Source organism: Myotis nattereri, assembly GCF_964212035.1.
Source record: "Myotis nattereri genome assembly, chromosome: 20".
In the NCBI taxonomy this organism is placed as follows: Eukaryota; Metazoa; Chordata; class Mammalia; order Chiroptera; family Vespertilionidae; genus Myotis; species Myotis nattereri.
The window spans coordinates 9,812,344-9,827,072 of NC_138096.1; the positions used below are offsets into that span (position 1 = coordinate 9,812,344).

General features: G+C 40.1%; 1 protein-coding gene across 1 annotated transcript in view; it reads left to right on the forward strand.

Annotated features, from left to right (window-relative positions):
• The window catches only part of USH2A (usherin), a gene marked incomplete at both ends in the record, with an annotated part of 391,806 nt that overhangs the window by 281,912 nt on the left and 95,165 nt on the right, over positions 1 to 14,729 (forward strand). Inside the window, 4 exons of the mRNA XM_081114388.1 lie at positions 342 to 544; positions 2,129 to 2,241; positions 9,605 to 9,794; positions 11,632 to 11,800. Coding sequence (XP_080970514.1) covers positions 342 to 544; positions 2,129 to 2,241; positions 9,605 to 9,794; positions 11,632 to 11,800 — 675 coding nt within the window. The remainder of the gene's footprint in view (positions 1 to 341; positions 545 to 2,128; positions 2,242 to 9,604; positions 9,795 to 11,631; positions 11,801 to 14,729) is intronic.

Genomic DNA, 14,729 nt, shown 5'->3' on the forward strand with positions numbered 1-14,729 from the left:
CCCGCACTCTACCCCCCCTTCTTGGGAGGTATGAGGTGAAGGGATGGGAGAGGAGACAAGTAATAGCTATGTTAGTGGTGCAGATGGGTGAGTCATTTATCATCGTACCCCACTGGTCACAGAGCATCGAAGATTAGTACTACGCCGGTGGTGGAAAGCCTTTTACCACCAGTTCTCATGGTTTCTAACTGAGAGTATAATAAGCCTGTGATAACTTCATCAGTGGAGAGCCGATACGCAACACCCCCTTCGCGAAACCCAAATACTCATCTGCATTCGCTCTAATAAGTGCTTTTGCAGAGACAGCTGGAGTTTATTCCATTTTTCCCCTTTAATTCTAGAGCCTCAGGGCATGCCTCCTCCAGAGGTTGTCATCATCAACAGCACAGCTGCACGTGTCATCTGGACGTCGCCTTCCAGCCCAAATGGCGTCGTCACTGAATATTCTGTCTGTGTAAACAAGCGGCTCCACAAGACTGGGATGGATGTGCCCGGGTCCCTCCTCCTACCAGACCTGACTCCCTTCACTGTCTATGACATTCAGGTTAGGACCTTGCTTTTCGATGGTTATGCTCATGGGTCTGTTAAAGAAAACATGCCGGGGTGTGTCTCCAAGTGTCTACCTTCCATCTTGGTTACAGGTGATGTGTTTGGTGGGGAAGGAGAGAGGAAAGAGGGAAGCTGATCAGGGTTAAACCTGTGCACGGTGGGCAAACAGGTGAATCCCTGGAGAGGAGAGAGTGGTGATAATATGGGGAAAAGTGTGATGAGGACAGTGACAGACATTATTTTTAATTACCTCACGACTTCCATGACTTCACCCGAGTTATCTTAGCATTTATAAGAATGAGAAAAAAATATTGACATATTTCTCCAAAGTCAAAATAAAGAACTTCTGGAGAGATTCATTTGAAGACCCCTAAGCTGTTTAGAACTTAAAGCTTATTTAGATGACAAGGCGATGGGGTATATAAAAGCCCAAATAAGGTATCTCCAATCTTACCAACTCAGTCAGATTCCCTGATTTCTCTGGCCCTCAGTTTGCAAACATATGAAAATGGAATTGTGAGGACTCAGTGAAGTTATTGCTGCAAGTACCCATCATAACGTTTGGCACGTATCATTTACATAATAAATTCAGTTGAGTTGATTTTGAGTTACCTCATTATGCACAGAGTCAAATGTTCCCTAATATGCATGAAGTTTTATTGTCATTAATTCCATTACCAGCAGGTATATTTTAAGTTCATCTGCCTTGAGGTGATTTGGGGTTTAATTGGACGGCCTGATAATGTTTAAATATCTACTAGATATTACCTCAAAATACTCGGTGGCATCAATGAATGGAAGTCAATTAGCATTGGGAAAGGAACAGTTAGTTCCTCTTTGGTTTATCCTTGAATTGAGAACAGAATGATGTCATTTCTTGGATGTTCCAGCCTCGATCTTTTGTACATTCAATTCTCTCTCCTCCTCTTGCTGAACGTGTTCTTTTGTTTTAATAATGCTTGATGAACCCAATTTTTAAACCCTCCTCGGTTTTTATTCAGCCGAGGGGGCAGAATTTAAAAAGTAAATGATGAGCTTCTACTGGGATTAAGGTAAAAATACTGTATCAAATGGATATAAAAGAACTCAGCCATATTGGAAGTCTTCTCTAGGTCTTGTGTGTTTTTTTTATTTTTTATTAGACATTTGCATTTAGGCCATGTGTTGGAAAGTGTCAAGACTCCCAGAAGGTACCATTATTATACTACCTGGCTATGGCTCTGAGAGCAGTACACAGTGATGACTATTATGCTTGCAAACTGTCCCCTAGGCATCTTCCATCCCTTACCTGGGCTCCGAATAGATCGATATGTCTGTCTCTTTCTGAATGGTTGGGAGGAGGGACTACACATCACCATTTAAGTCACTAAATCAATTGTCCTGAGCCCACTTCTGCACTCTATTCTTGCACTCTATGACTTGTCCCACTGGAGTCAATTAACACCAAAAATTAATATTTAATTAACCCCGACAGGCTGTTAAGAGATTCATATGACATGAAGGTGGGTGAGATTCAGTCATTGACAGTCTGGATTTTGAAAATAATTGGATCCATGCTTTTCTCAATTACTGTTTGCAGGTCGAAGTCTGCACAAAATATGCCTGTGTGAAAAGCAATGGAACCCAGGTCACCACCATGGAAGACACCCCAAGCGATATGCCAGCACCCACAATTCATAGCATCACTTCGAGGTATACATGTTTTTTGTCATTCAATCTAAAGAACTGATCATAAACAATGAAAATCAAAATATAAGATATTATCCCAGCCATGACAATGTCATTTGAGAAGTTGCTATCAGTGTGTGTGTAGAGTGAATTTTTGACATTATTTGGTTGATGTTCACTGGGCATGTCCCATGACATTGAAGCTTTGATGGCCCTGTCCCTGTTTGCCCAGCTTCACTTCTCTTTATTTAGTAACCTGTGAACAAACGCCGAGAGCATGAAAGAGTGTCTTTATTTCAATGTGTCCTTCAGTGAATTGTTTTGTGAGACACGGAACGCAATTTTAATTAGAATGACTCCTTTCTGACTGAATCTCTTTGAAAATATTAGACTTCCATCTATCAGATTGCCCCAAAGCTACAAATATCTGTAAAATAAATGGGGGAGATAATGTTTGGATAACACCATTACCAATTTTATCAGGTTTGGGGTAGAATCCTTTTATTTTTTTGTAGGCTTTTGTTGTTGAGAAATGGCCCTAAGTTGAAAGTGCGTCGTCTCTTTTCGATTCAAAATTAGCAATAACAACAATACTAAAAAGGAGATTTAACATGATTTCTCAATTCAAGGGAGACAGAAGTTGTTCATTCCTCTATATCAGTGATTCTCAACCTTGGCTGCACCTTAGAATCACCTGGGAATCTTTCTAAAATCCTGATTTCTGGGCCCCATCCTCCGGAAATTCTGTTTCTTTGTTACTACTGTTGTGGCCCCACCCCATAACAAAGAAACAGAATTTCCGGAGGATGAGACCCAGAAATCAGGATTTTAAAAATATTCCCAGGTGATTATAATGTGCAGCCAAGGTTGAGAACCACTGCTCTGTATCAAGTGGAGACTAGAGATAGAAGTCTGGGCAGTTTTCACATCATACAGGGGTGGGCAAAAGTAGACTTACAATTGTGAGTATGCAAAACACAGAGTTTATTCTTGTATTATATTTGCTCGTTACTGTATTATTTTTCTTATGAACAACTGGAAACCTCTTTTGCTCCAGCCAAATGAATCACCCTTCACACACACACACACCCCTCACATACACATACACTGACTAAAATAATCAATCTACTCTAACATATTTCAGTTCTGAAGGATTCCTTTATGGCATATTAAAATTTTTAGGTCTTTTTAAAAATAAGTTTAAAAAATGCCTGTACTAATTTGGGGGACAAGTGATTAAAAGCAATTAGAAAAACCCAGGTACTTGAGTTCTTAGCTATTCAGGGCAAAATCATATTGTCTCTTTCTAAGGCACAGCTTCTCTCAAACACATGAGAGATATCTATCTGATTGGTGGTGTGTTAATTAAGTGATAACCTCCCTCAGCAGATTTCCCCCAACTTTCCAGAGGATTGCTTACTATCCAGGGGGAAATGGTCAAGTTAAAGGGACTCCGGAGACCTTTATTCTTTCAGCAAACACATCTGTGGCTACAGTCATGAAAGAGGCAAAAGTAATACAAAGAAGAATAAGGCATGGTTCTAAATTTTCACAGTGCCCGCCTACTATGGGAGACACTGTGCTAAACAAATGTTTTTAGGACAATGTGAAAACCCGCAACAGAAATTCACAATGTGCAAGAAATGCGTAAAGAGAAAATACCAAACTCTACCCCTGATCACCAGTAAAGGCATCATGGAAGATTGAGGCGGAGGAGGAAGATGGACAAATTCCTAGCCTGTTAGCATCCCCATGACTCAAACCCAGGTGAATGGCACAAGGGAATATAGCTTAGATTATATATTATGTGTAACTAAACATAGTATATACGCCTTATTAGAAATTTAACAAATGCCCATATGTGTCTCTGTCTCTAGAATATTTTCTTTCCTTTAAGGAGATTTTTGCAGATGATAACTGAGGGAGAATATTTTATCGTTGTGGTTGATGATTGCTTATCCCCAAATATATTAAATTGATGGCAAAAACATTAGAAAGGATATTAAACACCGAGCAAGGAAAATGACAGCGCAGATAACAGAAGAGAGATTTGGACACAATTCTGGAAGCAGTGCTTGGCAGGGAGAGGCAAATGGTTGTTCAGTGGAGAAATAGGCAACCAGAGTGTTGGTTGGCAGAGGGGCATAATGACTTCAGCAAGCTACTTTGCACTGCAGGGAGCCCTAGTGTCTGAGGTCTTGCAAGCTTTGAGGCTTGTGAAGACGGGGAAGATGGGACAAGGGTGAAAGCAGAAATCCTGGGATTAGCTGAAACTCTGATGAAAAGGTGGTTGTAAACTATAATTACTCTGGTTTCTCCAGAGAAACAAAACCAAAAGTGAAGACTCGGGAAAGCTTTGGACCAAGTTCAGGTCCAGAGGTTTTGAGACTCAGAGGAGCTGATGGTGGAAATCCTAGCCCAGGCCTGGGAGTGGAGAACTGATGGCTTAGCTCAAGGGGTTGAGCAGATGGAGGGAATTTCCTCCACCTTTTTGTTCTGTTCAGACCCTCCGCTGATTGAGTGATGCCCACCGACTTGAGGAGAGCTACCTTCTTTAAGGAATCCACCAGTTCAGATGCTAATCTCACCAGGAACAACCTGAAATACCCAGCAATACGGTGTAGCCAAATATCGTGGTACCTTGTGGCCCAGGCAAATTGATATATAAAATTAACCATCACAGAATTCAAGGTTTTGACCTCCATATTATGCACCCAGGTGTCGGTTTCTCTTCCTCCATGTGGCATAGTCCACCTCCCAAAGGTCAGAAGTGTATTCTCTAGTGGAAAGCTGGGAGGAGAGGCCAAGGGGAAAATCTTGATAAAGAGGAAGACTATGGCTGCCTTCCCCAGCTCTGTCCTTAAAAACAAGTATCTAGTCATAAATGCCCTGACAGGAAATTGGACATTCTTCTCTAGAAAAGCTTGCATGGCCCCAAATGAAATATTTCCAGAATTTTGCAGGTGGGATCCCCTAATGGAAGAGACATTCATAGGGAAGTATATCTATCAGCAAACCCCACTCATACATAAAGCTTTGGGTCAGCTTTTTTGGAATATAGCTCTCAAAGATTAAAAGAACCAAAATAAAAGAAGAGAAATAATTCAATAGAGGCAGAGGTAATGCTAAGTAAGAAAAAATTATATTAGCCTCAAAGAGATAAGAAAAAAGATTATCTATCGAACAAACAAAATTTACTTGGATAAAAAAATAAAGAGAAAATTGGGGAGAGGACCTCATGAAAATTAAAAATGTAACAGCTAAACTAAATTTTTGGAAGAAACAGGAAAGTCTCTAAAAGTGCAATAAAAAGCAAAGATGTCAAGAAAAAGAAAGTAATTATTGAGGAAATTAGGGGAAAAATCCCCAGAATATCTAGTGTGTGGATAATAAGAGTTCCAGAAGAGAGAGCAGGAAAGGGGGGGGGGGAGTAAATGATAAGAAAATATCCCAGAACTAAACATACCAGCGTGCAGATGATTCTGTAGATACCAGCATAACCGCTGAAAAAAGAGCCACTTAAAAAAGAGCCCCACCCTAACTGGTTTGGCTCAGTGGATAGAGCGTCAGCCTGCGGACTGAAGGGTCCCAGGTTCAATTCTGGTCAAGGGCATGTACCTTGGTTGCGGGCACATCCCCAGTAGGGCATGTGCAGGAGGCAGCTGATGGATGTTTCTCTCTCATCAATGTTTCTAACTTTCCCTTTCCCTTATTCTCTGAAAAAAAAAATCAATAAAATATATATTTTTTAAAAAGAGCCCCATAAAGGGACATTGTCAGGAAATTTCCAGATCCAGTTTCCTGCAAGATAACACAGAGCATTGGAGTTTGAATAGCATTGTCCATCTTCTAAACAGCAGCATTCCTGGCCAAAATGCAGTGCCTCCAAATTCTGAACTAAAAAGAAACCGATATATTTCATCTTCTCATTCCATACTCAATCAAATGTCACTTACATTTGGGCTTAGAATAAAAGCAGTTTGAGACTTTGTGAAGAGAAAATGGTAAAAACTGACAAGGATGCGAGGAGAACTCTCTAGTGTCAACAGTGAATGCAGCATCTGGGAAGATCCCAGGTTTCCTGCATTTGCTTACTTATTTTTTATTATTCTCTTGCATTTTACAATCTATTTTTAATTTACACAGAGTAAGATGTACTCTATTTTTTGCTCCAACTTCTATGAGTTTTGACACATGGGTAGAGTTGTGTAAATACTACCACAGTCAAGAGATAACAGTTCATGTCGAAATATACCTTCACTCTACACTGTTGATAGGAAAACCGCTCCGTGAAATTTTAATAGCACGTCAGTCTGTCAGATTGAATATCCGGGGCACGTGATCTTTGCCTTTGGCCTTTCACACCTGGCTTTTGACAGCAGCTTCTTCAGTTCAAGCACTTACATGTGCTTTCCTCTCACATGTAAACCAAAGATGCCTTCGCACACACGTAAAGATCAGATGAACCCTACTCATTCCCTAGCCTCCTCCTCCAGAAACACACTGTGTCTACGTCACATTTTCCGTACTTGTCATATTGTCATCAGCAGCTTCTGGATCCTCAAAGAATACTAACTACTGATCAACAGCCAGGATATGTCTGGCCATGGCCTACACGTGCCCTGGGTAGTTCATTTATTTGCTGTGGTGGATTGTTTAGAGTGGAATTTAATCAATAGCTGATTCATTAATTCTGGTCCAAGGCGGTGAGGGTAGACAGCGCTTTGGATGAAGAGAGCTGACCAGCTCTGGCTTTGATTGAAATATGTCAAGCGCTGTAGCCTACAGCTTCCCTGGGCACTGGGCTGCCTCTGATGTTTACTTATTTATGCTCCACGAATGCATCCGATAAGGAAAAGCAGAAACAAGGAAGAGATTTTACTACATTACTGCTCGTGTTTCAAAATGCGTGATTTCCAGGCGCAAGGCTCAAGGGAGAGGAGAGAGAAGGCAGGTCGCGTCTCTGGCTGCCTCTAATTGGAACTGTGACAGTGTCTCCCCCAGTTCCACATCAGTTTGGGGCTGTATTATTGATGAGAAGTCTGGGGTGTAATGTCTTTGTAGCATTCACAAATAATTGTTTAAAAATTTGCCTCGAGCTACTGAATGATATAAATGATAGTTTTACACACGAACTTTGCAGGAGTCTTTCTGGTAGCAGCTCAGCCTGGGTGCCTCCAAATGAAGGTTGAACACCTGCCCTCATTTACAAATCCCCCCTGTATGTCCCAGGTACTTAGCGTGGGGTTGAATAAGGCTCGAGAGTCATAGCTTGTGGAAGAAGATTCTTCCCTTTTTGCCTCACCAAATTTGAGGTGAAACTTTGAAACCTCTATATTTTCATGACATTGGATATCAAGGAATCTCCCGTATCCTTAATTTTCCTCCCTGATTTTTTTAGGGACTGGCAACTTGAATGCTGAATTTAAAATTTTACAGGTAAAAAAACTAATCCACCTTTTCTTTTCTTTCTTTTTCTTTTCTTAATAAGCAGAATATTGGTCTGTAGGTGTAGAATGTCCAATCACTCCTCCTTTACCCATATTGTCAATATCCTCTCTCTGCAATGTGGACGATGGCAAATGGCTTTTAATTTGGACTGGAATTTTATGCTCAGTTCTTGAAAGGGTGTGGGAAGAACTCTGGAGAGAGACAACATGGAGGGTGTTTTGTATTATTGTACAGATGAAATCAGTAGTCATAATTGCTTTGAGGAAATTTTATTGTTGTGATGGCCAATGAGTTCTGATGGTCAAACTCATTGCTTGGTGAGGAGACGTAACAGAATATTGAGCTCATTCTTGGGTCTCTGGCACCACGAATTCCTTTTCTTCACCTGCCTCTCCCTCCATCCCAAACTCCTTCTGATTTCTCTGCTTTCTGTGGCTCCGATAGAAGAAACTCAATGACTGAGGTCGCCTTTGTGCAACTCTCAGCAAAATGCAGTTCTCCCTTCTAATTAGCTTCGATCCCCGGCTCTCTGAACACGCATTGGTTCCTTCCATTGGTTCCTTTCATTGGTTCCATTCCAAATCCACTCTTTAATTGGGGGTGTCCTCAACAGAATCTCAGAGATGTCCTTCCTCCATTTCAAATTGTCACAAAAAGAGATCTCTCAATATCGCTCTCATTACTTCTAATGAGAAACATGGAGGGGTTGAACCCATGACTCCTCAATCATTTATCTTCCTGTGCCTGACTCAGATTCTCAAAAGCAGAACTGTTCATGGCACTGCTAAAAATAGAGGTGGTCTCATTTCAGTTACGCCGTACAAGGAAGACAAGTACGATGGCATGGTGTTCTACACGTGTTTTCTAGACTTCACTGATTCACTGGCTTTTGTGGATAAGTCAGACCCGGGAATGTCACTTACACATAGTCTTTTCTGTCATTGATTATGCAGTGAATACAAAAGAGGTATCTTCAAAATGGGAAGTGAATTCTGGGAGTTGGACAAAGACCATAGAATAAGAATGGTGGCTATGCAAGTCTCCTATGAAACTGTGCTCTTACACGTGACATTAGTGAATGTGTTATGTTTGTGCCCTCAAAAAATGAAATAACAACTTTCTTTTCTTTAAAAGCAGTCTATTAAGATGTCAAGGTTTATCATGATTGCTGCTTTTTAATGTAAATGTTTGGGCTTAATTGAATTCCTGATAGGGTCGAGTAATTTGGTCTGTAATGATATATTTCTCCTTAAAATGAAAAATATGACAAAAATATTTATTTTACACAATGACAGAAAAGTGGCTAACAGTTATTCGTGAGATTTTTAGTATAAGATCTTTAAAGATACGGACTAATAAACTCATATGCTCTTTTTTAAAAAAATATTTTTTATTGATTTCAGAGAGGAACAGAGAGATAGAAACATCAATGGAATTAGTAAATTGTTATGATTGGAAATTCTACAACTGCACAAATAGGGTTAATTTTGAATGTCAGCATTCCACCCTTTAAGAAACAATAAGAACAAAAAGTTTTTGTTACCAGGAGGTCACAGATTAGATTCCTGGTCAGGGTACATGCCCAGGTTGGGGGGCTTGGTCCCCAGTGGGGGGAGTGCAAGAGGCAGCCAATCAATGACTATCTCTCATCATTGATGTTTGTGTCTCTCTCTCCCTTTGCCTTCCTCTCTGAAGTCAATAAAAGTATATTAAAATAAAGTTTTTATTGTTTCTCCAAAAATGTGATATGGCAGTAGCATGTATGAGTATATATGTTAACATATACATACTCTCTTGCTGCAGCTTTTTGATTAGGAAGTTAACAGATGTAAACCTTTAGAACAACCTGGAAGATAAATTGAAAAGTACGTGAGGTTGACAGCAGCAATGGTAAATGTTGTCTTTGCGGAAATATTAATTATTCTCTCTGTTACAGATCCCTTCAAATTGATTGGACGTCCCCAGGGAAGCCAAATGGCATCATTCTGGGATATGATGTCTTACGCAAATCATGGTCCCCGTGCCCTGAGACCCCGAAAGCTCACAGCAGTGAGCTCTGCAAGGCAGTGATGTGTCAAAAGCCTGAAACTACCTGTGGACACAGGTGCTATGATCCTGAGGCTAAGGTAAACCTCTTCAAGCCCATCCATGTAATCTCTTTTCCCCACCGAACACTCCACGTGAAATCACTTGCTTCTTAAGCCACGATTTGTCATGATCGGTATTTCCCCCAGTCTATCAGGAGACCCCACGGCAGAGGAAGGATGCTTATCAAAACCCTGCCATCCTCACGAGTATTGTAGCCTTCTCATTTTTCATTGTCTCCGCAGGAAATATTAGTTTATTGAAATAATAAGGATCCTCCTGAATGTGTATTTGATGGAGTGACTTGAATTTTTTTTGTACGACAAATCCATTCAGCGACAAGTGGGTGTTTGTTTACATGACACTGATGAGTCACTGTGAGCAGGGCCTTTCAAGGTTTGTCAGAAATATTTTAAAATTATGGCCATTTGCAGATTAATGTTCCTGTTAGTTGCAGTTTAGGAATCAGATCAATAGCACAGCCAGACGGAGGAGTTTGTAAATAGCCTTTATTGACAAACGATGCAGAAAATTCTCAGTTTGAAGGTAGAATGAAAGAGCGTTCCTATTTATCAGCAGCATCGCCCCTTTAATGATGGGAGCGACCACTACATCCAAAAGATTTACTGCAAAAGGGTGCAATAATTAAGAACGTGAGTTTTTGCAGCAGTATGGGTAAAACACAATTTACTAAGCTGACACTGGCTAAGTAGTAGTCATCATCTAAGAAAGGTTATAAAACTAGCAGTTACAAACTAACCTTTTTTTATGCTCAGTCTCCAAAATTGTCACCATGACTAAGTTTTACATCATTTCAGGCTACTAGTTGTGCAGTTGGATTCTCAGAGCTACCTGAACCACCACAGGGATAGGCTGAATTTAAGACTTCAAATTTATTTGCTCTTTCGGAACTTTTCCAAAATGAATGAAGTACTAATCTAGTGGCCCTTTGGGAGACTGGGAGATCCCACCTTCTTCTGCTCCTGTATTGAGCTTGATTCAAAGGTTGGTGCAAGCTTACAAGAAGCAGTGAGCAAAAGGGAAAGAAACACGTTGTAAATGGTGGTGGATTTGGCTGTCACAGGAAGGCTCTGTCCAGTTCACATCACGTGCCAAGTATAGATTCTGAGGCGACACTTCAGCAACAGCTCAGGGTTTCATCTGTTCTACATAGAGTATCCGTTTCTCAGACCTCCAGTGCATGCAGATAATTATTTGATTGTTCAAGCACATAATTTCTTCCACAGCTCCTGGAAAAAACACACATGGTTAAAGGGCTTGTCGAAATTAATTTCCATAGAAATGTTCTTTTTTTAATGTGACACATACATATACACACATATATACATATATGTGTGTGCATATACTATATATGTAAATGTTGAACTCTTTTAAGATCCCCTTGTCTGAATATTGGGTTCATAAATACGTGGTCATAATAATTATAAGAAAAATGCCATTTGTTTTTTTAACTAAAGAAAAGCAAAGATCAGTGAGAGTCAGGTTTCCATAGATGTGGAATTAAAATAAACAGCCACTAAAATAAAAACATATACATGATGGAACTTGTTCATTTATGATTCTAAATCATCTTTCCATTGGAAGCACTGACATTCAAAATGTCATTCATGTTTATGGAATATTCTAATAGAGCACAAAGCATGGTTGAAGGCTTAAAAGTTACATGATATCAGCTAGCATTTAGGACCCGAATGATGCTGGGGAAATGTGTGTTTCAGTGTTTGAATTTTTATCAAACATACGCTGTATTTGGTCTCCTAGCAGTGTCTGTTAGAAAATGATTATGTTGCAGGAGATATGGTGGTATAATAGTCTTAATTAACTGATACTCCTTTAAACCCGGCTCCCCACCTTCAGGTTTGCTGTGCCGGCGTACTCCATGAGGCCCAGCCCGGACACCACTGCTGTGATGAGAAGTATATCCCTTTGGCTCTGAATTCAACGGGAGTGTGTTGTGGCGGTCGCATCCAACGGGCACAGCCAGACCACCACTGCTGCGCGGGGTATTACGTTAGAGTTCTGCCAGGTGAGGGTTGTCTCAGGGATACCTGGTCATCCTGGGAACCAGAAGAAGCAAACACCTCCCCCCAGAAAATGCAATCACTCACACATAGCCAATGGCCAGCTTGAAACATCTTTTCTTTTTTTAAAATATATTTTTGTTGATTTCAGAAAGGAAGAGAGAGAGAAACATCAATGATGAGAGGGAATCATTGACCAGCTGCCTCCTGCATAACCCCTTCTGGGGATGGAGCCTGCAAGCTGGGCATGTGCCCTGACCTGGAGTCGAACCACGATCTCCTGGTTCATAGGTCGATGCTCATCCTGGTTCACTGAGCCATGCTGGCCGGGCAACATAGCTTTTTAAATGACTGTTCCAGTATATCTAAAAATATTATTGCTATTGCCGGTTCCTTTTTTATCCTGGAAAAGCCATTGAGAACAACTTTTTGTTTCCTTACCACCTAACTTTAATGCTTGTGTCTTTGTTAAAAGCCCAGAAATAGATATGGGAGAAAGAAAAGAAAGGTACGTGTTAGGATGCCCAATTAATGCCGAGTGCCCTGAGACATTTAGTTTAACATAAAATGTATGCCAGTTATCTAGTTCATTAGATGTTGTTCAGGGTCCCTTGTGTTTGGTGCACATATATCCAGCCGAGGTGTGTGAAATGAAACATTATCTCACCTAGTATCTCTTTGTGAAACTCTGGAGCAAAAAGGGAAGGTGAAATGATCAAATACGATGCAGGTTTATTTAAGGCTGAGTTCCTCTGTTCTTCATAACTGTCCCTTAAAGTTTATCGAAAAATCTGTCTTTGAAGCAGGACTGAAGTACTTTCATAATTAAATAACTTAACTAGATTTTTCAAGTAAGAAAACCGGATGTGATGGGAATAGAATTTTGTAGATTTCAGTGTCAGCTTCCATATACTGCAAGCCACAGTGTGAGCATCTAGTCCAACACTGCCAAAGGCTTTGGGGTACATTACACTGAAGGAGTTTTCAACTATAGTTCCTATCTCCCCTCCCCTGAAAAAAAAGGTCCTTAAAATTGTAATTACATAGTTGAGAGAGAAATTTTCTGTTGTCCCAGTCTTCAAACTAAAAGGCCATAGTAGGCTTTGGTCTAAGTGTAGCATAAAACTACATGGTAGTGTTTTCATTTCTAAGTCACATTAAAATGTATGCTGTTACTTGCTATTAACTGTTCAAACTCTGAAAAATACCCCCCATCCCTTAAAATTGATAAAAAAAAATTCTTGGTTGCATCTGCCACAGCTATGCACATGGAGGAGACTTCTCATTTGTAACACAAAGAGGCAGATTTCAAGCTAAGACAACAGTCTAGGTTTGTTCTGTTTCCAAATAAAATTTGACATATTTTTCCTAAGAATGGAATACATCCTGGAAGCCCAAAGATTATTTATTAATACTATGCAAAACTTCTTAATTTTTAAAACAAGATCTTTTAAAACCTCCATGATCTAGATATTGACACAGGCTCACTCAGACCTCAAGCATCTGGGCATCTACCAGATGTTGAACAAGGCCAACATCCTTTTAAATTGTCCCTTTTTCATAGTATTAGAATGTCTATACCATGATGTCAAGGGAAAAAATACATACAGTCCTATGGGAACATCGGAGTGTTTTTGCTCCAGTCATGAATCTCAGTGTATGTAATGAATGAAGAGATTATATTGCGACCTCTATGCTCAGCCCCTGGTCTTTGTTATCTAGTTTAACACTGTTTACATCAAGAAAGAAAGAACACTAACCCCCTAACTATCTTGGATGGAAATGCAATTAAAACTTAATCAGTTGTCTGCCTGTTCAAGGCTGAGATGGGTATATGCATTCCGATATGTATAGATGAGTTTGATATTTATAGAGGAGTCTGAAGTATTGGTTAATAATACTTAGGTTATTTTTTCTCACAACTTTTCTTCATAGCACCCACAACAAAGAGCAACAGAGAAAAGAATGCTCATGACTCCCCCCTCTTTTTTATAAATATGCTAATGACCTCAAGCTAAATGTTAATGCGGGTCATTCTTTGATAAGACTAACAATTAACAGTTGAGACCATGGGGTAGCTTTTAGAGAGAAAGCATTTTCAAGCCAGTGGTAGAATAGATTCGTTTTTGAGAGGTTAATGAGAAGGTGACTGATCTTTGAATCTTAGGTCTAATAGGCCTTTTCTGAGAGGAAAAAATCAGTTTTATTTCTCATTGATGTAATCCACATCTTTTATTCTTCTGTCAGTAACGCAATGAGATTCTGAGGGATTCGGGGAAATATGGCTAAACTATCCAAACCAATTATTTGTTCTACTCAAAAGTGTTTTTTTTTAAAAAAATTGTTGGTTTTCCCCAATATAGACACGTCTGCTGTGTTTCCTCAGAGCCCACCCTTCCCCTAAATCCTATTTAATTAAGTGGTGCTGCCCCTGCACCACGTGACACATTGTGTTAAAGGAAGTCCGCCAACAAGGGGCCCTCTGTTCCTGAGCTATAGGATCTAAGAAATTCGGCAACTATATTTCAGACCAAAGTGAAGAATCCTTTTATGCAGAGGAATACGAGATACAGTGACTGTACTCTCCATTTCTTCCTCACTGGCCTCTAGTAGTGTTATCGGAGAAATGCATGGGTTTCCATTGCGAGTGCGAGTGGGGTTCTTGGGGTACCCCTGGAATAAGCATTTCGAGAGAACCCCAGGGGAGGATGGGATAGGGTAGAGTCCTCGCCCTCCTGTTATACTCTATGTATCTATCCAGAGTGAAAGAGTGTCCCACATTTTTATATCCTTTTAGTAAGTGATTTGCCTTGCTGTTACTAACCAAGTCTTAGCATTTCTTGACCTCACAAAAAGATGAACTAATTGATACATATCAGGGAGTTCAAGTCTATAGATTTCTAAAGCAACCCCAACTTAAAAAGGTTTGGCAGG